The sequence below is a fragment of the Vombatus ursinus genome, unplaced genomic scaffold (assembly GCF_900497805.2).
Source record: "Vombatus ursinus unplaced genomic scaffold, bare-nosed wombat genome assembly UNPS02007612.1, whole genome shotgun sequence".
Classification (NCBI taxonomy): domain Eukaryota; kingdom Metazoa; phylum Chordata; class Mammalia; order Diprotodontia; family Vombatidae; genus Vombatus; species Vombatus ursinus.
Window position 1 is genome coordinate 4,926,682 of NW_020947390.1, and position 21,654 is coordinate 4,948,335.

The following is a 21,654-nucleotide window of genomic DNA, read 5'->3' on the forward strand; positions in this document are numbered from 1 at the left end:
TTATGTATTTGTTTTAATAAAACATTTTAAAAAAAGAGGAAAAAACTATCTGGAATATCTTTTAAGAATAAGATGTTCTGTGTTGTTTTCAGGTGGTTCTTTTGGAAGATTTGTTCAGAAAAAGTTGGGAACTCTGAACATCTGGGAAGATCCTTTTCATCTTGTGAAAGATAACCTGAAAGCTGGCATTACTATTTGTGAACAATGGGTAGTAGCCTGTAATCATCTAACTGGGCAAATGTGGCAGCGTTATGTCCCCCATCCTTGGAAAAATGAGAAGTATTTCCCTGAATCTCTTGACAAACTTGGCAAACGTCTCAAAGAGGTATCAGTGTCTGTGAACCTTAATGATGATGAAGCTGAATCATTAAAAGTTTTTAGTAATTTCTGTGTGGGCTATGGATGCATGCATGTTTTTCATTGACTGTTGAGCAGGCTTTTAGTGATCTGGGTGAGTTTTTCCATCTACTATTTCAAATGCTACATAGATTCAATTACCTTATTCATTTTGGGGGCATTTTAGGTGTAAATAAAAGTAATTTCTACAATCTTCAAATTATTCCTTAATTGTCAGGGCTGCCTGAAATCTGTAAATCTGCCTGAAAGCAAACCTCAATTCTCTTTGCTTTCCAGTTATTTTCCATTCATCTACCTAAGCAATTTTCCTTTAAGTGCACATCTGGTCAGGTTATTCCTCTATGCAGTAAGCTCCAAGGGCTCATTGTTGCTGCTGCACCACTTAGCAGCTTATTTAGAGACTGATCTTTTTTTTTTTCTTTTGGGAGTTGGGATTAAGTGACTTGCCCAGGGTCACACAGCTAGTAAGTGTCAGGTGTTTGGTATGAGGCCACATTTGAACTCAGGTCCTCCTGACTTCAGGGCTGGTGCTGTATCCACTGAGCCACCTAGCTGCCCCTTAGCTGCTCATTTAGAAGGAACATTCACCCTTATCTAGTACCAGCAGAAGCCTCACCTCTTATACTCCTTAAGTGAATTCTTGGTGAGCTTTGCCCTTGTAGTAGGATCTGTTCCTATATAGGAATTAAGTGGATCATCTTTTCCCTTTTCCAAAGAGCTAGCTGCATCAGAAGATTTCTCCTTAAGAAATATAGTGCCTGGGGCTCTCAGACTACTCAGTCTTGAGTGAATCTCTAACTTGCAGTTGGATTTGCCCATGAGGCCACTCAAAACTGGTGCTGCTTTGGAAATCTCCTGTTTCTGCTTGAAGGTTAGATTCCAAGGTCATGCCATCTAGGTAATTCAGATTCCTCCCATTTTCTGCAAGAAGGTTAGGGTTCTGAAAGCAATTCCTTTGAATTCCCCTTTCAGGCTGCAGATAGGCATAGGTCTCCTATGGCCCTTTGCTCTGAGGCAAATCACCATTACTGCTTCTGGTTAGAGGCACAAGAGAGGAGAAAACAAAAAAACAAACATCACCAACAACAAAAAACCCTCTTGCCTCTACCCAAAGGAAAAGATGAAGAGCAAGTCCTGAAGAGCTGAATTCCCCTAGAATGGGGGCCTTTTTGCTTTTTATATGTGGCAAATCACATGACCGATGTTCAGCTAATCACTAGATGTTCCTGGTGTCTCCTCACTAGGTTTATTGAGGATCTTTGATGTGAATAATATTGGTCATGGCCCATTTCCAGTTGTTTTTTATACTTTTGACATATGCGTGAGAGATAGCTTGTTTGATAAAGACCTTTAAGAAAGCAACATATTGTAAATAAGGAATAAGAAGGAGAAGTTGTATAAAGGTTATCAATAAAGAAATTGTATACTTGAAAGAGAAAATAAGCTGGTTGTGACAAGAGTGTTGGATATTCTGTATGCTCCATGGTATTCTTTTTATGTAAAGAAAACTCAAGGAAATTGTCAGGACTGTTGGGTGAAGCCCAACATGAACTATGGGATATGTACAAAAGTCATCCCAGCTAGGTAGATATGGATGTTGTGATCTGTGTCACTAGAGGGAATACTCACATCGATCCATTAGAATGCTGAGTATCATTATTATTACTAGTTTAATAACCCTGACACAAAAGGAAATGAGCTTAGTTTGGCATGACAAATGATGAAGCCATGGTGAGGCTTTTTGTGATCACCTCTGCTTTCCTTTCTAGAGTTCACTAATCATGCCATTAATACATTCCAGAATTTTCCAGGAATCAAAAGCCAAGATCACTGGCCTATAGTTTTTAAATTCCATTTTTTAAAGTTTTTTTTTCTTCAGATTGGCATAACCTTTGCTCTTCTGCAGTTCTGTGGTACCTCTGCCATTCTCTAATCTCTTTCAGTGATCATGGACAGTAAGTAGCCCAGCAATTATATCCGCCAGTTATTTGAGTAACCTAGGATATAGTTCTTGTGGGCCTGGTGATTTGAACACATTAGGGGCAGCCAAATTTCCTTTTTTCTTTTTATTCAAGTCATATGTGGTTGGAAAAAGCACTGAATTAGAAGTTTGGGTTTGAATCCATCTTTCACCATTTTTTAATCCATTCAGCTTAACTTCTTGTATCCTCAATCTTGGTGTGAAAATGAATATAATACCTATACTACTAACCTCATAGGGTTGCTATAAGAAAAGTACTTTGTAATTAAAACATATAAATGAACTATTTGGTTGGTGGTACCAGGAAAAACTTCATGGGAGAGGTATCATTTGAACTACTAAAAAATGGGTAGGATTTGTACAGATAAAGGTAGCAGGAGGAGGGAATTTTAGGTGGAGGGTATAGTATTTATAGATGCAGGGCAGTGGGAAAGAGCATGGAGTGTTCCCAGAAACAGTGAATTTGGCTGCAATAAAGACTATATCTAGGAGAAAAATTGAAGATTTGTGCTACTGGTTAAATCAGTCATTAAAGTAAATAAACTGAAGTGTTTTTGATGTATCTTTGTTTCAGGTCCTGGCAATTAGGACAATTCATGAAAAACTTATCTATTTTCTACCTGCTAGTGAAGAGAAAATTATATGCCTTACTAGAGTATTTGAACCTTTTACTGGTTTGAATCCCATACAATATAACCCCTACACAGAGGTATGTATATGTATTTTTTTCATGTTTATGTATGTGTGTTAGACACATACTTTTTAGTGTGCTTTTTATTTTTTTTATGGTGAATCATTATGTACTTAATCTAACATTAATTTATTGGTTTTAGCCTTTGTGGAAAGCTGCAGTCTCACAATACGAGAAAATTATTGGACCAGCAGAACAAAAGATAGCAGGCAAATTGAAAAATTATATCTCAGAAATTCAAGACAGTCCACAACAGGTATGTTTCTGTACTTTCTCTTATAAGATTTTCTTTTCACTATTTTTAGAAATGTTAATTTGTGTCATTTAAATACTTATAAGTAGGTTTTATCAAATGAATTTTTTTTTGAATTTCAGCTTCTTCAAGCATTTTTGAAATATAAAGAGCTGGTAAAACGTCCAACTATAAGCAAGGAATTGATTTTGGAAAGAGAAGCTTTATTGGCAAGACTTATGGACTCAGTCAAAGGTGAAAACTTAAAAGAGATGATTTTTGTATAGTTAACGTTTCCTTTTGGAAGTATTTTTGTATATTTCTATCTCCTTTGCCTGACTGGTTGCATTTGGGAAGAGCAGTAAACATTATTAACATTTAAATATCCTTGACTAACATTATTTTGAATTATGGTAAATTATGAAATCATTATGTTGCTTTATTTTCAGATTTTCGAACAGACTTTGATAATCGATGTCATGGCATTCCTGGTGAAGTAACTGGGCCATTATCAGGCAAAAATCTTTCTGAAGTTGTTAATAATATAGTTTGGGTCCGTCAGCTGGAATTAAAGGTTATTAGTTTTAATATGTTTTGAGATGTACTTACCAAAAATGTTGATCATTTTAAGAATGTAGAATAGGCAGTTAAATATTACAGTTAAAGTGCAATAAAATTAGCTTAGCCACGTAACTGATTATTTTCCCTCTTAAAATTCTACCTGAGTTTGAAAGAGTGATCAGTCGCACTCAGAAATTTGAAATATCTACAGAAAGAGTTGTTGTATGAGCTTTGATTGTTTCCTTGTTTAGAAGAAATTGCCATGTAGTCTAAGGGCATTATGAATATAAAAGAATCTATTGCTTCTGTTCCATTTGTCCTCCGTCAATGTCTTTTAGCTTCCCCTGTGTGACTACACTTAAACATCTTTTTATACTTACTGAAAATAAGCTTTTTTCTTTAAATTTCCTTTTTAGCAGCAAGAGCAAAACTAATGTCATATTCAAACAGCAGTTTTGTGTTAGGCTGTTAAGTTTATAATGGAAGGGCAAAATGTAATTGGTACTCACTTAGGGCATTAGCAGCAGCTTGCTATTTTTAAAGATACTCTGATTGCTTCCAGACTGATCTAAGAACATTGAGGACTGTCAGTATGCAGTATACTGTGTTGCACGTGGTTCACATTCCCTACATATTAATTGATGATGAAAGTGTTAGATTATGAGTAAAACCAAAGGATCTAAAAAGGCTAGATAGGTATAATTATTGTGGTTTTTCTTTTCTGGGGTTCTATACAGATAGTCTGATTCTGGCCCTCTAGCTCTGCAGAATGTGGCAATACTCTTTGCAAGAAAGTCACTGAGGAGAAAACACCCCTTCTGTTCTTTTCCCTGAGGCTTACATGCTGAGGGGCTAAAATACTTAGTGCACTGTTGGAGTGTGACATAGACTAATATTGGGGGCATGCCGTGGAAATTAATGAGGACACATACACATCTGGATCTGACCTTACCCTGACCTTGGCTCTGATCTTGAAATTAAGAAATGTTAACTCTTTAGCGTACAGTTTAGGAGCAAAGAAGTGCCTGAGATTTTTCTACTTTTCTGCAACCCTTCAGGGAACTTTGCTTTATATTTGTGTGAGAAACCAATCTTTGATTCATAGGTCAGAGAGTCAGGCTCATGATTGTTTAGAATTTTGTTAGAATTCAGATTCATTTTTGTAATTCTTATAAATTTGACTTTTAAGGTGGATGACACAATCAAGATTGCAGAAGCTCTTTTATTTGACTTGTCAGGTTTTCGGTCTTTTCATCGAAGTGCTGATGATCTCTTAGAGCAGTTTAAATTATATGAACAAGAACAATTTGATGACTGGTCAAGAGACATTCAGTCAGGTTTGTCAGATTCCAGATCAGGCTTATGGTAAGTATAAATATTTGAAATTATAAAAAAAATTTTGGAGATTGACTTCTTATGCCATTAATCTTCGATCTATTTTTTTTAAACTTAAGCTGTTACCTGCAGAAATGAGGGATTTTATCTTTCCACAGAAAGATATGACTGGCATTAGGAGACAGCTTTTTTCAGGTTCTCTTGCAATGATTGTGGAGACCTGTAGAATAATAGTTGTTTAACCTGCATCACTGTCCAGCTCAGTCGAAAGGTAGAAACCTTAAGTGAAGAGGAAGAAAAAATTTAAAAACTGTATTCTCTTAATATATGGAAACTTAAACTGTGGGAAGATGAAGGGCCAGGGAGTATTTGGGAGAATTACTATAGTGATGTGTTCACTAGTCTCTTTTCCCTGGAACTCATCCTCAAATGAAGATGAATAACTTTGAGAATATGAGCTTTTCCATTTGGCTGTGAGCACTTAGAGAGCAGGACTTTTTTTATTTTTACTTTTGTATCCTCAGTGCTTAGCACAAGTGCCCTATGTGGAATAGGTACCTAATAAATGCTAGCTGACTGATTGAGAATGTGAGGTTAGAGGACTGGCTCCAGTTGTTTCAGGGGAAACCAGTTTCCTGTGAATATAGACCGGGAGTGGGGAACCTGCAGCCTTGAGGCCACAGGTGGTCTTCTAGATCCTTAAGTGTGGCCTTTTGACTGAATCAAAATTTTACAGAACAAATCCTGGCTGTAGGTTCCCCGCTTCTGGTATAAACTCTATAAACAACAGTTATTGACAATCTGTCCTCACTTAATGTAAAAAAAAAATGGTTTGGATCATTGTCTTAAGAATTTTTTAAGCATGTACTTGCTGTATGTTTTGATTGTATTAAGTAAATGAAAGAGAGGCCCGTGTTGCATAATAGAGCTGATCTAAGAGTCAGGACGACCTATCTTCTAGTCTCTGCTCTGACATATCTTGGCTAGGTGTCTCTGGTAAAGTCACTTAACCTCTCAGTGCCAAAGTCTACCCCTGTGACTGTGAAATGCAGATAAGATGGTGACCTCTATCACTAGACCTTCTTCACACTAATGAAATCACAGGTATGGTCCAAAACAAAATAAACTAAAAACACATACACCTTGCATTTTTTTAGCAGCTTACCATCTTGTATGTATGTTAAGAATAGGAAATGAGGAGGAAATAGAAGGCTTGATTCATAATTATGGCTATGACTTTATTAGTGTAACTGAGGTATGGAGGACAACCTTTTGACCAGAATATAGACTAGAAATCTATAGAGGATGGATCAGAGTATTTGAGGTGGTGTGGCTGAAGGCTCTACCCTATTCATAGGGCCAATGAGCCAATATAATCAATTAAATATTTTTTATGTGAATGGAAGAAAAAGCATTTATTAGGTGCTTACTATCTTCTAGGCACTATACTTAGCTCTGGGGATACAAATAGAACAAGGTCCCTGCTCTTAAAGATCTCACACTCTAATTGAGAGAGATAACTCATACATGAGAGGTCAGCTTCAGGATGGCAAGGCCTGGGGTCCTCAGGGCACATCAACAGGTCAGGTGGCTCAAGGGTCTGGAGGGTGCCTACTGTATGCTAGGCATTATGCTAGGTTCTGAGGATTTGAAGATAAAAATGCAAAGATCCCTGCTGTCAAGGAGTTTACATTTTGTCAGTGTACAACATGTGCACATATAAGTATACATAAAATAGATAGAAAAACATATGTAGTGAGTTACTGGCAGTTGGGCATATCAGGAAAGTTCTCCTATAGGAGATGGTGCTTAAACTGATCTCTGAAGGCAACGAGGGCATCTAAGAGGTGGAAGGACTGCATTCTAGACATGAAGGATGGACAACCTGTGCAAAAGCAGGGAGACTGTGGATGGAATGTGTACTATGTGAAGAATAGCAAGAAAGTAATCTTGACTAAACTCTTACAATATGTGAAGGACAGTAATGTGGAATAAGTCTGTAAAATAAGTTGGAGTCAGGTTGTGAAGGTGTGATATACATATTTGTGTATCACAAATACAAATTTGGGTACATTACTAAGTAAAGGGAGCGATTGGAGTTTTTACATAGTGACATTCACAACTATGCTTGAGGAATATAATTTTTTCAGTTGTATGGAGAGTGGATTTCAGTGGAGAGAATTGGAAGTAGGGAAAACTAGAGGGAAGCTGTTGCAGTAATCTAGGCAAGGGGTGATAAATGATCCAGGCAAAGGTGGTGGGTGGCTATGTGAGTAGAAGGAGGGGATAGATACTAAAGATGTTGAGATAAGTGCATAAGACTTGGTAACTGATTGAATATATGAGGTATGGAAGATTGAGAAGTTGAGGAAGGCTGAGGTTTGAACTTGTGTGTCTGGAAGGATGGTGGCATGCTCAATAGAAATAGAGCAGAAGGATGGGTTTTGGGGAAAGATAATCAATAATCAGAGTAACCAAGGAAAAGGCATCCAAATAAATTGAAATCTTAGTATTTAGAAAGGAAAAGAGACAAAATTTTCTTTTTATAAATATGTGATACTGATCTTTTAAGAGTCTAGGTTATTGGTTAATGAAATTATATTTGAAAAATTTGTAGAATTGAAGTAAAGCCAATGAAATATTTCAGAATTTGCACTTTGTTTCTCAAATCATCATTGTTTGTCTACTAGAAATATGTCAAATAGAAGACTGAAAATGTAAAAACTTACAATATTAATCTTTTAATTTTAGCATTGAGGCTAATAGTCGAATTATGGAATTGGATCCTAATGATGGAGCACTAAAAGTACACTATTCAGATCGGTTGGTGATTCTTCTGAGAGAAGTACGTCAGCTCTCTGCACTTGGCTTTGTTATTCCTGCTAAAATACAGCAGGTTGCAAACATAGCACAAAAATTCTGCAAGCAAGCAATTATTCTCAAACAAGTAAGAAATATTTAAAAATATGTAATTAGCATGGTTTGTTTGTATAAATTTTAGATTATCTCAGTCTTGTGAATTGTTATGCTTTGTATTTTTTAGGTTAATATTGACCAGAACCAATAAGTCTTTGGTGAGACATCACTCATTTTAAAGTTGGAAAAACAAATTTCTTTTACGTAGTATGGGTCCTAAAAAACATCCTTTCATTATCTTCCAGTGGTATTGCTTAGTCACAAAATATTTGTTGAATGGGTGCCTTAATAAGGACTTAAATTAATCTTTTCTCCCTTTCCCTTTGGAGTTTTGTAATGTGTTTCATTTTGTTACATGCTTTCCTTTCATTATTATTATAATGCATTTTGTCTTTGCATCACAATGATTTCTTAATAACTCTCCCTGTCCTTACCCAGAGATCTACCTTTCCGAAAAAAAGATGAAAAATGGAGGAAAAAAACAGTTTAACAGAATTAACTAACGTAATGACCTTGGACCTTGTCTCATATTATAAGCAATATTTCACATCCATTGGTCTTCTACTTCTATAGTGAAGGGAGAGAAATGTATTTTCTCACCTCCTGTCTAAGGACCAACCTTGGTCATTATAATTATATAGGGTTCAGATTTTCTTTGTTGCTGTTTTTTTAGTTTACATTTTTGTGGTCATTGTGTATGTTTTTTTCTTGGTTCTGCCTACTTTACCCTGTATTCATAATGTCTTCTCAAGTTTCTCTAAATTCTTTAAATTCATCATTTCTGATGGCACAGTAATATTCTTTGATATTTATGTACCAGTTTGTTAACCCATTCACCAATCAACAGGCATTGACTTTGTTTACGATTTTTTGCTACCGTAAAAAATGCTTCTCTGAATATTTTGTTACTTATGAGACTTTTCTTTTTGTCTTTGATTTCCTTGGGTTATGTTCATATTGCTTGCTTTTTATAAGACTTTGTTATGTTTATGGTGAATTTTCTTTCAGTATTCTAAATTTTGTGTCTTAAAATAACTAAAGTCTTGATAAGTTCATAGGATTCCACATCTACAAAAGACTTTAGAGATCTTACAGCTCAAATCCTGATGTAGCTTTTTAGCTCCCTGACATACTCATGCTTATTGAGAATGAGATTCAGGGCTTGCATTCCCATTTAGGAATAAATTAATAGTATGGTTGTCAGAGCACTTAAGTATATGAAATAATAGATTTATTTGTTAAATTTTAAAATAATGATCTTTGTTAGAATCTCTCCTTTACATACATATAACAGCCCTGGTGATTTGGGAACTTGATATGGCTCATCTTTATCTTTGCATAGTGATCACATTTTTCTTGCATAATTTCTTTTTTTCAGCCAAAGACAAGGTTTATTAGAACATCTGTAATTCAGACTCTTAAGGAGTCTGAACATTAGTGAGCTATTGGCTCAATTATAAGAATCTGAGCAATGGCTAGATTTTAAGAATCTAAGCACCTTAATGGAGACAAGATGGACTTTATATACAGAAAGACTGTGGGGGAGGGATCTAGGAGTGGCCAAGTAGTTTGGGGTGACTGTAACTCCTGGGACCTGGACTGCGTGGCCAAGGGAGAATGGAGCCTAGATAGAATTAAGGGTGGGAAGTGGCCTGGGGCCATAGGGAGGTAGGACACTGGAGGGCCAGGCTAGGTTTAGGGTAACAGAGACTGGGCATAGCCACAATATAAGGCCAGTTGATGGGATTACAGCCTCAGGCCAACACCAGAGATTTGGCCATGTGGGAAAGTCCAGGGTTTTTCCTTTCTGGGGTCTATCTCCCATCTTCATTATTCCCCCCTCAAACAAATGGGACCTAAGTTCTTTTGGGGTAAGGGGCGAAGGTCTTGGCTTCTGAAACTGCTGGCAAGGGGCTGTCCCTGCCTCAAGGGGGTCCCAAAGAGGAGGTTGACTGGAACCAAGCACAGGCTACATCCAGAGAACGATGGGGGGACATTGGCTGGTACCCACTGTTTGCTACCAACTGTAGGTGAATGGCCTGTAGTCTAGAAGACACAAATCTGACAGAAAAGACTTCAGGGGCCCAGACACGACAGTATAAAACATCCTTTGCTCTGTTTGGATTCAGATAATTCAAAACTATGCTGTATCAAATCTACCTCATAGCCAGACTCAGGAATAGCCAGGTGGGTAACATTCCTTTTCAAAAGAACATAATGGGGAAACTGAACCAGGAGGATCCCATCTTAGACTGAGGCTAAAATTGTCTTCTCAGCTTTTCCCGATGCTGACTTCCCACCAGTATCACATTCTGAATAGCTTGTGACATTTCTCTCAGATAGTGGATTATTGATTATCGATGGATTATTATGGTCCATCAGACAACTCAAAATCTTATGAGCTTTTACCTCAAACAGCAAGTTTCACTAATCACAGTTTAGGAAAAAACTTTTCCAGGAATTACATCTCAAATTTAAATTTGTCCTGGTGTAAAAAGCCAATCATTAGAAATTATTTCTATATACTTGCAAATTCTCACCTTGCATAATTTCTTGAAACAAAATTGTGTGTTTTTTTAAAATTAGGAAAGTTTGCAGATATTTTGTCCTGGCCTATGACTTTATTGGAATAAAGAACCCTATCCGAAGAACGCCCATTTACTAAAGCAGCTTTGCAATTTTTTCTGCAATTTATATGCTTGGAGATTTGTCTTAGGACCCTCAGAAGTAAAGTAACTTTCCTAAGGTTACACAGCAAAACATCCAAAGTGGAAATTGAACCCAGGGCTTTGGTCATTTATTCGCTATACCACATTTTCTCTCCTTTAGAGATGTATTGACAAAAGTGGAATTTTTGCCCTTATTTATGTGTGCTATATAGATTTCCTGTAATGAAGTTTCTCTAATTGGTAATAGTGTTCTTTGAATTTGGTAGTCTGTAAATCTGAAGTTAATGAACAATCACTTTGAGTGCTTCTATTTTTGCAGAGAAATACCCATTCACTTTTTTGATCAAAGTTAACTCTATGTTCTTTACAGTTGGAGATCACTATCAACATTTGTGAGGGAAAAATAGAAAAAATCCATACTTGGACTTCCTGTTTTGAAAAACACTTGCCTGATACAGCAACTGTATATATATACAGAGAGAGAGAGGGAGAAAGACAGAGAGAGAAAGACAGAGATAAAGAGATTTTGTGTGTGTGTGTGTGTGTGTGTGTGTGTATATGTATAAATAAAACTAGGGTATAAAAGGTTATTGTAGTAGGGTGTTAAGGAACATTTATTTGTCTAACAATATGTAACTCTATAGCTTTATCTCCCAGAAGAAACCCTTTATAGAAGCCTAGCACAGAAGGGAAAGGGAATAATTATTTTTGTCATGAAATGACATGTCTTTATCTTCTCTTGGATTTTGGGAGAATGGAGGTTATGGAAGTATGGAGGAAGAGTAAGACTCACTGATTTTCTTTCCTCATTTTTTACAGCTTGAACTCAGTAAGATAGAAAATAATCTTTTTTTTCTTTTCTAATTTCTTATACTGAGAATTAGCCCATTTTAGAAGAAATTTTTTTTATTTCATAATCATATGTTGTAAATTAGCAGTACCTACTTAGATGCATTCATTCACTTTTCCTGACAAGATATGAGACACTTTATTTATAATTAATTGGATTAGGTATTTTTGTGATTTTATCTTCTTTATCTATGAGTTCTTAGCAGATTACCCCCAGGAGATCTTTCTTTGAGATCCAGACAGTTTGCCACACTCTTTATAAAAGCTTTCGTTATCTAACTGAAAAATACTCTCTCCTCTTCAGTTTTCTTAGTGTCCCTTGAACCACTTTTGTCTCTATCACAATCTACTTTCTATTATTATTCATCTTTGTAGTTCTCTTAAGTAATAATCAACAACATTTCACAATAATAGAGAATATTTACATAGCATATAAAGTTTGCAATGTGCTTTTAAAAATATTACATTTAATTATCACAATCACCCTGGGAAATAGGTGCTATTATTATCTCCATATTATAGAGGAGGAAACTGAGACACATAGAAGTTAAATGATTTGCCCAGGGATGGCTGGTATGTTTTGTTGCTGTAATTTATTTTCCTGTTATACTGGCCACATCCCCACTGACTCTTCCCTTTTTACAGAGAAATCCACGTAAGCAAAACACTCAGCTAGATGTGACAGCTGCTCCTGTATTTCCCTACCTCTCTACTTACATACACGTTTTCCCCTTATTAGAATATAAGCTCCCTGAGGGGAGGGGCTGTGTCATTGTTCATCCTTATATCCCAGAACCATTGGCATAGGACTGAAATATTGGTTGAATTGAATCCAATCTATAAGTAATCAATTTCATCATTATCACCAGGTATTTAAGTGCTCACATGTAGTGTAGGTGAAAAAAAATTAACTGCTTTACATTCCTACAGTTTTTCATACCAAAGATATGGTAGGTGCAGAGTCATGAAAAACTTATGCTGGAAGTATGCATGCATTGAAGCAGCCATTCTACTTTTGAGGTAAAAGCTAGTGTTAAATTTGGAAAAGGTAGTTTGCTTTCATACAGAAACTCACTGTCAAGCTCAAGAATGTGGTTGGCTCTTTTATATTGAATAAAATGGTTCATCTGTGCTAAAAAGCATTAAAAAGTCTTTTTTAGGTGAGGGTAATTATTGTGAAGAAAAATATGACTGAAAAGTATCCATTTTTGGTGTATTTTTGATGTGATATTTGAGGAAATGAATTTGTTTTCATATAAAAGGTGATAAAATACAACATGTCTCTTGAAAGCTAATTTGTAGATGAAAATAATGCTTGAATTTTAATAAGGTAACAGTTAAGTATTTGTCCAACAAATAACAAAATGTTAATCATTTTGCTGACCATTTGTTATTTTATAGGTGGCACATTTTTACAATTCTATCGATCAGCAAATGATTCAAAGCCAGAGACCAATGATGTTACAGTCTGCTTTAGCATTTGAACAAATAATTAAGGTAAAAGGACTTTTTGTGTTATAATTATATTTTGAAATGTGCTATTCTTCACATACTGCTTTTCAACTGTTTTCATTATCTCTTTGCATCTCTAACATACTCAGTTTATCAGGTGATTTTAGATTTGCTCTTCTTTCGCTAATTCATTCCCTCACACTGAACATCTTGCCATGTTTTTTGAAGAGAAGTTTATGACCACCTCCTGTGAACTCCTTTTTCTTTCCCTTGCATATCATTGTATTTCTGTGTATCTTCTCCACTTGAAATCTCAGAGAAATAACTTTATTACTTCATGGTTAAAATCACTCATTTGTCCTCTTGACACAATCCCTTTTGATCTCCTGTGGGGACCCTTCTTCCACAAATCTCTGGAGATCAACTCTCCCTTGGGCTCTTCCTTTCTACCTTATGACTCTCTTTTTGAAAAATGAAGTAGGGCTTTTTTCTCCCCTCTGGTTTGGATTTAAATGAGTACTATGACTCTTGGAAGTGTTCAGAAATTTCCCTTCAGATATTCTCCAAGTCTCTGTCTTCTAAAATTCTCTTTTTTCCTCAAGTACCAGTGTTCAAGATTCCTTATTCTGTTATGTTTAATTCCTGAGGTCGAAACTGTGTTGTATATTACTAAAATTATACAACATTCATTTTCGTTTCTCTGACTCTTAATGTCCTTCCCAGTCTGACTTTGGTCTGCTTTTTCAAGCGTATTATATCTTACTTTCCCTTTCACATGTTATGGGCAATCCAAATTGACTGACTTGCTTTTCTTCCTCTGTGACATACCATCTTCCTCCTCTGTGCTCTTGTACTATCTGACCCCGTGCTTGAATGCACTCCCTGCCTCACCCCTGCCCCTTAGAAACTCTGCTTTCCTTCATAGCTTAGCTCAAGTACTGTCTCCTACACGAAGCCTTTTCCGATCCTTTTTTATGTCACAGACCCTTCTGGCAGTCATGTGAAGCTGATGGACCCCTTCTCAGGTTATGTTTTTAAATAATTGAGGAAAATGCTAAATTTCACTTAAAGGTTAGTGAAAATAAATGTGTAAGTTTTTTTCCCATTTAAGTTTATAAACTCTGAAATCTATTTATGGATCCTGTGGGAGTCCTTGGTTATAATTGCTGGTTTTTCTCTCTCTCCCCCCACATGACTTTGTACATAGTTTGTGTGTTTGTGTGTGTGTATATGTGTATGTATGTATGTGTATATATATATATATATATAAAAATACAAATATGTATATATATAATATATATGTGCATGTTATTTTCCCAGAAGAATGTAAGTACGTTAAGGGTAGAGACTTTTATTTCAGACTATATCTTCAGTCCCAAGCAGTACCTGACACATACTAGGTGCTTAACAAATATTTGTTGACTTATTTGAAAAAATATTACAAAGGTAGATATTTGTAATCTGGAAGTTTGATGTCCTTTTCTCTCTGAATTAGTTTATATTTGTATGTCTTGGGTGTCATGTAATATATGTCCTTTGAAAATCCTAAAATGCTGCCCTGATAGTTTAGAACTAGAGGGCAAAATAGAAATGGAAAGAATCCACTGATCACCTCCTGAAAGAGATCCCCAAAGGAAAACTCCTAGGAATATTGTAGCCAAATTCCAGAGTTTCCAGGTCAAGGAGGAAATATTGCAAGCAACCAGAAAGAAACAATTCAAGTATTGTGGACACACATTCAGGATAACACAAGATTTAGCAGCTTCTACATTAAGGGATATAATATTCTGGAGGGCAAAGGAGATAGGATTACAACCAAGAATCATCTACCTAGCAAAACTGAGTATAATCCTTCAGGGGAAAAAATGGTCATTCAGTGAAATAGGGGACTTTCAAGCATTCTTGATGAAAAGACCAGAGCTGAATAGAAAATTTGACTTTCAAATACAAGACTCAAGTGGAACATGAAGAGGTAAACAGGAAAGAGAAATCATAAGAGACTTATTAAGGTTGAACTGTTTACATTCCTGCATGGAAAGACGATATTTATAACTCATGAGACCTTTGTCAGTATTAAGGTCATTGGAGGGAAAAAATTATGTGTATGTAAATATATATATATATAGATAGATAGATAGATAGATAGAGGGCACAGGGTGAGTTGAAGATGAATGGGTAATATCTAGAGAATAAAATTAAGGAGTGAGAGAGGATTATACTGGGAGAAGGAGAAAGGGAGAGGTAGAATGGGGTAAATTATCTCACATGAAACAGACAAGAAAAGTCTTTTAAAGTGGAGGGAAAATGGGGGAAGATGAGAGGGAATGAGTGCATCTTATCCTCATAGGATTTGTCTTTAGGAGGGAATAACATTCACACTCAATTGGGTATGGAAATCTATCTTACCCTGCAGGAAAATGGTGGGGGGAGGGAACAAGAGAGCAGGGAGATGATACAGGGGAGGGCAGATTGGGGGAGGGGGTAATCAGAAGCAAACACTTCTGAGGAGGGTCAAGGTCAAAAGAGAGAATAGAATAAATGGGGGGGGCAGGATAGGATGAAGGGAAATATACTTAGTTTTTCACAAAAAAAGAAAATCTAAAATGCTGTTAAAACATAGAGACATATTTTATATCTATAAATTGAATTCTATTCAGCAGATTGCTAGAAAGACAAATTTTCATGTCAAAATTCAGTTCTATTCAATTAAATTTTCATTAAATATCTACTATGTGTAAGGCACTGTTTTGATGCTCAGGAACAAGGATAAACTTTGTTTGTCCAGTTCTTGTTAAGCCTTGAAGGCCCATTCAGTTGTCACTTCTATGAAACTTTGCTTGAATCCCCTGGCTGTAAATCATCTTTCTCATCTTACATCAAATTAGATTATTATTCTCTTATTTACTTATTGTTATTTGGATTTTATTTATAAAAATTCATATATCATTTTAACTAAATTAGATGATCTTTGATTTCAGGGCCATGTTTTGTACTTTGTTTTTTCTTTTTCCCATGGAGGTGCTAGGTTAATGTTTGAATGAATGGATGATTTACCTGGTGATATTTCAGCCCTGGGCTGGCACTTTCTTAGGATTAGCTTGTGTGCCAACAGAAAGTGAATGAGAGGATTCCTGTTTAAAATAGGAATTGCTTCAGTTTTAAGGTTTCATTGTCTTTAATGCCACATATTTACTGTTCTGACAGATTACTTGATTTGATCTATTGCTTTTTCTTTCCCTCTGGTATCTAGTTGTATCGTGATTCTTGGCTTTAGTGCATTGATTTGCCTTGACCTGTAGTTTCTGTATACTTCTGAGATTAGACATTAAGTTAGCTGTCAGACCCACTGTTCAGTCTTCATCTCTGTCTCTTATGTATTTCTGAGGACTATATTGAATTTTTGTTTATACCCCTTGTGGCAGGTTCTGTTGCTTCTCTAAAATTATCCCTTCTTGATATGAGCAAAGGCTCATAATCTTAAAATTCAATTAACAAACATTTGTTAAGCACCTGTTATGTACACAGAATGTTGCTAAGCACTTGGATTATACAAAATTCTAAGAAAATTCCTTATCTCATGAGATTTGTTTTCTGTTGGGGTAAAATAACATGTAAATAAGCTATACAAAATAACACATGGTAAATGCATACGTAGGTCACAAAATACCATGCAGAATTGAAAGAAGAGAAGATCATTTAATTGAGATCAGGGAAGATTTTATGGGAGAGGTAGTAAGTTAAGTTAGCTGTTGAAGACTTTCAACAGGTAAAGATGAGGCTGCATAAAGACTAGATGAAAACTAACCCTAGAATAATGGTCAGATGAGGGCATACTTCCAAATGAGATGGAATGGGATGGGGTAAATGTCATAATTACAGGATTTAATATTGACATGGAGGAAAGCCTTTTTTGTTAACCTCCTGTGCTTTACAAAGACTTTGATTGTATTCTACATAAAGCAGTTTCTAGATTTCTTTAGTCCCCTCATTGTGGTGGTTGATTTACATTGGATAAACTTTCTTAGGAAATGGTTAGTTTGCATATGTATCTGTTCTTTCAAGTTTTCAGAGTCAACAGTTTGTTTAAAAATGTTAGGTTGAAGTTTTCTCAATCTCACATCATATTTTCTAATTTCTTTTGACTTGGTTTTAACCAGTTAACTTCAAAGATATCTAATTCAGGAAGGACACCTTCATTGATAACCAGTCAATTTGTGTTTGTTAGAATATAATATTTCATTTTTTTCGTCATGACTCCTTTCTACTACTCTGCCAAGATCAATGCAGAAGCTGATTTGGACTATATTGAACTGAGGGCCAATTTGTAATTTTTTTTATTTCAAGGGTTTGCTATGACCCTAGAATTCAACACCACATGGCTAGCCTTTCTGCTGTCAGTGAGGCTGGTCCTGTAAATGCAGATATAGTCTGTTCCTGAACTATATTGGAAGCCTTTCTAGCACAGTACTGCTGCCTTCTAGAGATTGTGGCTTGTCCTATTCATACAGCTAGGAAATTTTAGAGTCATGAGTTGAATTTTGCCTGACTTCAAGTCTGGAACTCTGTCCCCTGTGTGATGTAGACTTCCCTGAGAAGACAAAGACCTGATTATCTTTTAAAAATAGGGCAACCAAGACATGTATCTACTTACTCTTTTATTATTTAACTTGGGTATACTGAGTTCTCAGACCACACAGACATGTAGTAGGTATGAATGATATTAGGATTTATAATATTTTGAGCTCTTTGAGAGAAAGGTATAGCTTAAATTGTAATTGAGTATATCATCTGTGTTTTACTTAGAATTCAAAACCTGGTGCTGGAGAGAAGTCACAGATTACCTGGGATAATCCTAAAGAATTAGAAGGCTACATCCAAAAATTACAAAGTGCTGCTGAACGACTAGCTACAGAAAACAGAAAACTAAGAAAGTGGCATGCCACATTTTGTGAAAAGGTATATTTTATTTAGAAAATTGAGGGGGTTGTGTATAGCACACCTGTTTTACTAACCAGCCTCTGCTTTTTAACAGGTGGTAGTGCTCATGAATATTGACCTGCTTCGACAGCAACAGCGCTGGAAAGATGGGCTCCAGGAACTGAGAACTGGTTTAGCTAGTGTTGAGGCACAGGTATGACTTACTTATAATACTACAATCAGTTGTGAAATCAGAAACTTTCAAATTACTAATGAAGTAAACGGATAATATAAGAATGAACTTTAGGTCTTTAGTGAACTTACTGATTACTTTCATGTTTGGACACCAAAGGCCCTTTCAACTTTCAAATTCTGTGATCTTGTAACAGGAAAATATTTAGGATTCTTTGGCAGTAATTTAAGTAGAAATTTAAAATAAAATACATATTGTATTTATATTTCAAAAGTATGAAAATATTGTCCTATGATATTTTTAACTATTTAGATCTGTGCCCAGCCATTTTATCTAAGTTTACTGGAGCCAAATTTTAATTTGTTGTTTGCTGTCAGCATATTGTTGTTGAGCCATACAACTTCCATTTACCAGTTGTTAATTCATTTTTATGTGGTTGAGATGTTTTTTCCCTATGTTCAAACAGCATTTTGAGGTATTATGATGATGATGAGGAGGAGGAGAAGGATGACAATGATTTTAATAATAGCTAATATTTATATAGTACTTTAAAGTTTGCAGAGCACTTTATGTGCACAATCTCACTGATCCTCACAACAATTCTGTGTTATTATTATTATTCCCATTTTATAAGTGCAGTAACTGGGGCTGAGAGAGAAGTGTTTGAGGCAGGATTTGAACTAAAGGCTTTCTGACTCTAAGTCCAATGTTCTAGTATAAGCTTCTTCACTGCTCATAATTAAAACTTATTTATCTAGTGCTTTAAGATTTAAGTGTCCTTCTGTTGATTCATCATGGCATGACTTGGTACTCTGGCTGGTTCTACCAAATTGAAAGGCTTCAGGTATCCTTGTGGTGATATACACTGCTGTGTAGTGACTGGCTTAGCTAAGAACTGTACAGAGACAGAAGAAGCTTATTGTCGGGAGATTGTCAATTAGGTGATACCTTATTTGGCAATCTGAAACAAAACAAAATACTAAATGACCTCTTCTCTTGCAGAGTAGTGTCAGGATGCTGCTAAGAAAACAGTTTTTAGACTGTTTATAAACATTGATTTAACTATTGCTACTCTAAATGTTAATTCCTTATCAAAAAAAAAAGTGATGAGGTGACTTTACTGGAGTAATTTAACCATATCAATACTGACATTTTTACTCCATGAAACCAAATGACTCAACAGTTCTTGGAGAGGCAAATAAAGAAGGCCATTTCATCATTCAGCCAAAGGAACAAGAAACATTGTTCCATGGGATGGTTTATCTCACTTTTTGTTGCATGTGATTAACATAAACAAAAAGACCAACATTGTAGCTTATGTCTCAACATTAATGTTTCATGTTCCTATTGAACCTTATTTTGATGATTAAGAAGTAAAGTAATTCTATGGCAGACTTGACAAGACCTTCAAAATCAAACCAAAACATAAATGCTTACACTTGATATCTTCATTAAGAAGGTGGACATAAGGGAGAATAGTAGAAAATATGTCAGAAATTGTGGTTCAATATTAAGAAATGAAAGAGCCCAAAGACTTTCAGACTACACAAATTCTCTTGCCTGTATAGGATGAATCTTTTTTTTGGGGGGGGGGGGTTCTCTATTTATTTTACTGATATAGGGCAGTGGTTCTCAAACTTTTTTGGGCTCAGGACCCTTTTACACTGTTAACAATTTTTGAGGACTCTTCCAAGAGCTTCTGTTTATATGGGATTTATCTATTAATATTTACTATGTTAGGAATGAAAACATGTTAATATTATTATAGAAATAGTTTTGACCTTGCGGACCCCCTGAAAGGGCATCCACTTAGGCCCTCAGAACACACTTTGAGAACCTCTGATAAAGAGAACTCCTAGTGAGGAAATACCTTTTATACTAGTTCTCTTCCTACTATAACATTCTGCCTCTAAATACTTTCTCCAGGAAGAGAATCATAAAGTTAAAGACATGGCAAGCTGCTAAAATATGACCGAAAATAATAATAGCTAACATTTATATAGTGTGTATTATGTGTCAAGCACTATGCTAAGCACTTTTTAAAAAAAATAAAGACTGTATTTTTCCTTTATATGTATTCCTAGGCATTAGCAAAGTGCCTGTCACATAGTAAATGCTCCCCCCCCCACACTCCTTGCAATTTTATTGTATTTTTAAATTTTTCTTATTTTTTATTACTTTTTAAGTTCCAAACTGTCTCCTGCTCACTCCCTACCCTGCACTGGAGAATGCCACTATTTGACTTAGATATATAAATACATATAAAACCACATTATGCATACTTCTATTTATCGGTTATTTCTCTGGAGGTGGATAGAATCTTCTTTTATAGATTCTTTGTAGTTGATTTTTTATACTAAGAGTAACTTAGTCATTCACAGTTGTTCTTCAAACAATATTCATTCTTTGAACAATACAACATTTTCTTGGTTCTGCTCATTTCACTCTTCATTATTTCATATAAATCTTTCCATGTTTTTCTAAAATCAACCAGCTCACCATTTCTTACAGTACCGTAGTATTTCATCACAATCATATGCCACAACTTGTTTAGCCATTTCCTGATTGATAGTGATAGACATCCCCACAATTTCCAGTACTTTGCCACCACAAAGAGAGCTGCTATAAATATTTTAGAACATAGAAGTTCTTTTCCTTTTTCCTTGATCGCCTTGGAAAACAGACCTAGTATTGGTATTTCTGGGTCGAAAGGTATACAGTTTTACAACTCTTTAGGCATAATTCCAGATTGCTCTCCAAAATAATGGGATCAATTCACAGTTCTGTCAACAGTGAATTAGTGACCCAATTTTTCCACATCCTCTCCAACATTTGTCATTTTTCACTTATATCACTTTAGCCAGTTGATAGGCCTGAAATCCTTTGGTGGGCAGCAAGTGGCCTGTGGGCTGTATGTTGTGCAGGACTGCTCAAAGTTGTTTTAATTTCATTCTCAATAATGATTTAAAGCATTTTTTCATATGACTACATGTAGCTTTGATTTCTTCACTGAAAAATTTCCTGTTCATATCTTTTGACCATTTACCAAGTAGGGAATGACTCTTATTCTTATAAGTTTGACAGAGTTCTCTATGTATTTGAGATATGAGATCTTTATTTGAGAAACTGTCTATAAATTTCCCTCCTCTCCCAATTTTCTACTTTCTTTCTAATTCTGGCTACATTAGTTTTATTTGTACAAACTTTTTAATTGAATGTTGTGAGAATTATCCATTTTATATATCACAATGCTATCTCTTGTTTATTCATAAATTCTTCTATTCATAAGTCTGATAAGTAATATGTTCAGTGTTATTCTAATTTTCTTATGATGTCTCCCTTTTTATCTAGGTCATGTATCCATTTTGACCATATCCTGGTAAATGGTGTAAGATATTGGTCTGTACCCAATTTCTACCAGACTGCTTTCCAGTTTTCCTAACAATTTTTTACCAAATAGTGAATTCTTATCCCAAAAGCTTAAATCTTTATATTTGTTAA

The 21,654-nt window shown here is 35.5% G+C and overlaps 1 protein-coding gene across 3 annotated transcripts in view; it reads left to right on the forward strand.

The window, feature by feature from the left end:
• DYNC2H1 (dynein cytoplasmic 2 heavy chain 1) overlaps positions 1-21,654 on the forward strand; it is a 363,910-nt gene that overhangs the window by 18,502 nt on the left and 323,754 nt on the right. For all 3 annotated transcript variants that reach the window (XM_027849539.1, XM_027849541.1, XM_027849540.1), the window contains exons 6-15: positions 93-325; positions 2,913-3,047; positions 3,172-3,285; positions 3,405-3,516; positions 3,711-3,835; positions 5,012-5,187; positions 7,909-8,104; positions 12,993-13,088; positions 17,847-17,999; positions 18,076-18,174. In XM_027849539.1, coding sequence (XP_027705340.1) covers positions 93-325; positions 2,913-3,047; positions 3,172-3,285; positions 3,405-3,516; positions 3,711-3,835; positions 5,012-5,187; positions 7,909-8,104; positions 12,993-13,088; positions 17,847-17,999; positions 18,076-18,174 — 1,439 coding nt within the window. The remainder of the gene's footprint in view (positions 1-92; positions 326-2,912; positions 3,048-3,171; positions 3,286-3,404; positions 3,517-3,710; positions 3,836-5,011; positions 5,188-7,908; positions 8,105-12,992; positions 13,089-17,846; positions 18,000-18,075; positions 18,175-21,654) is intronic.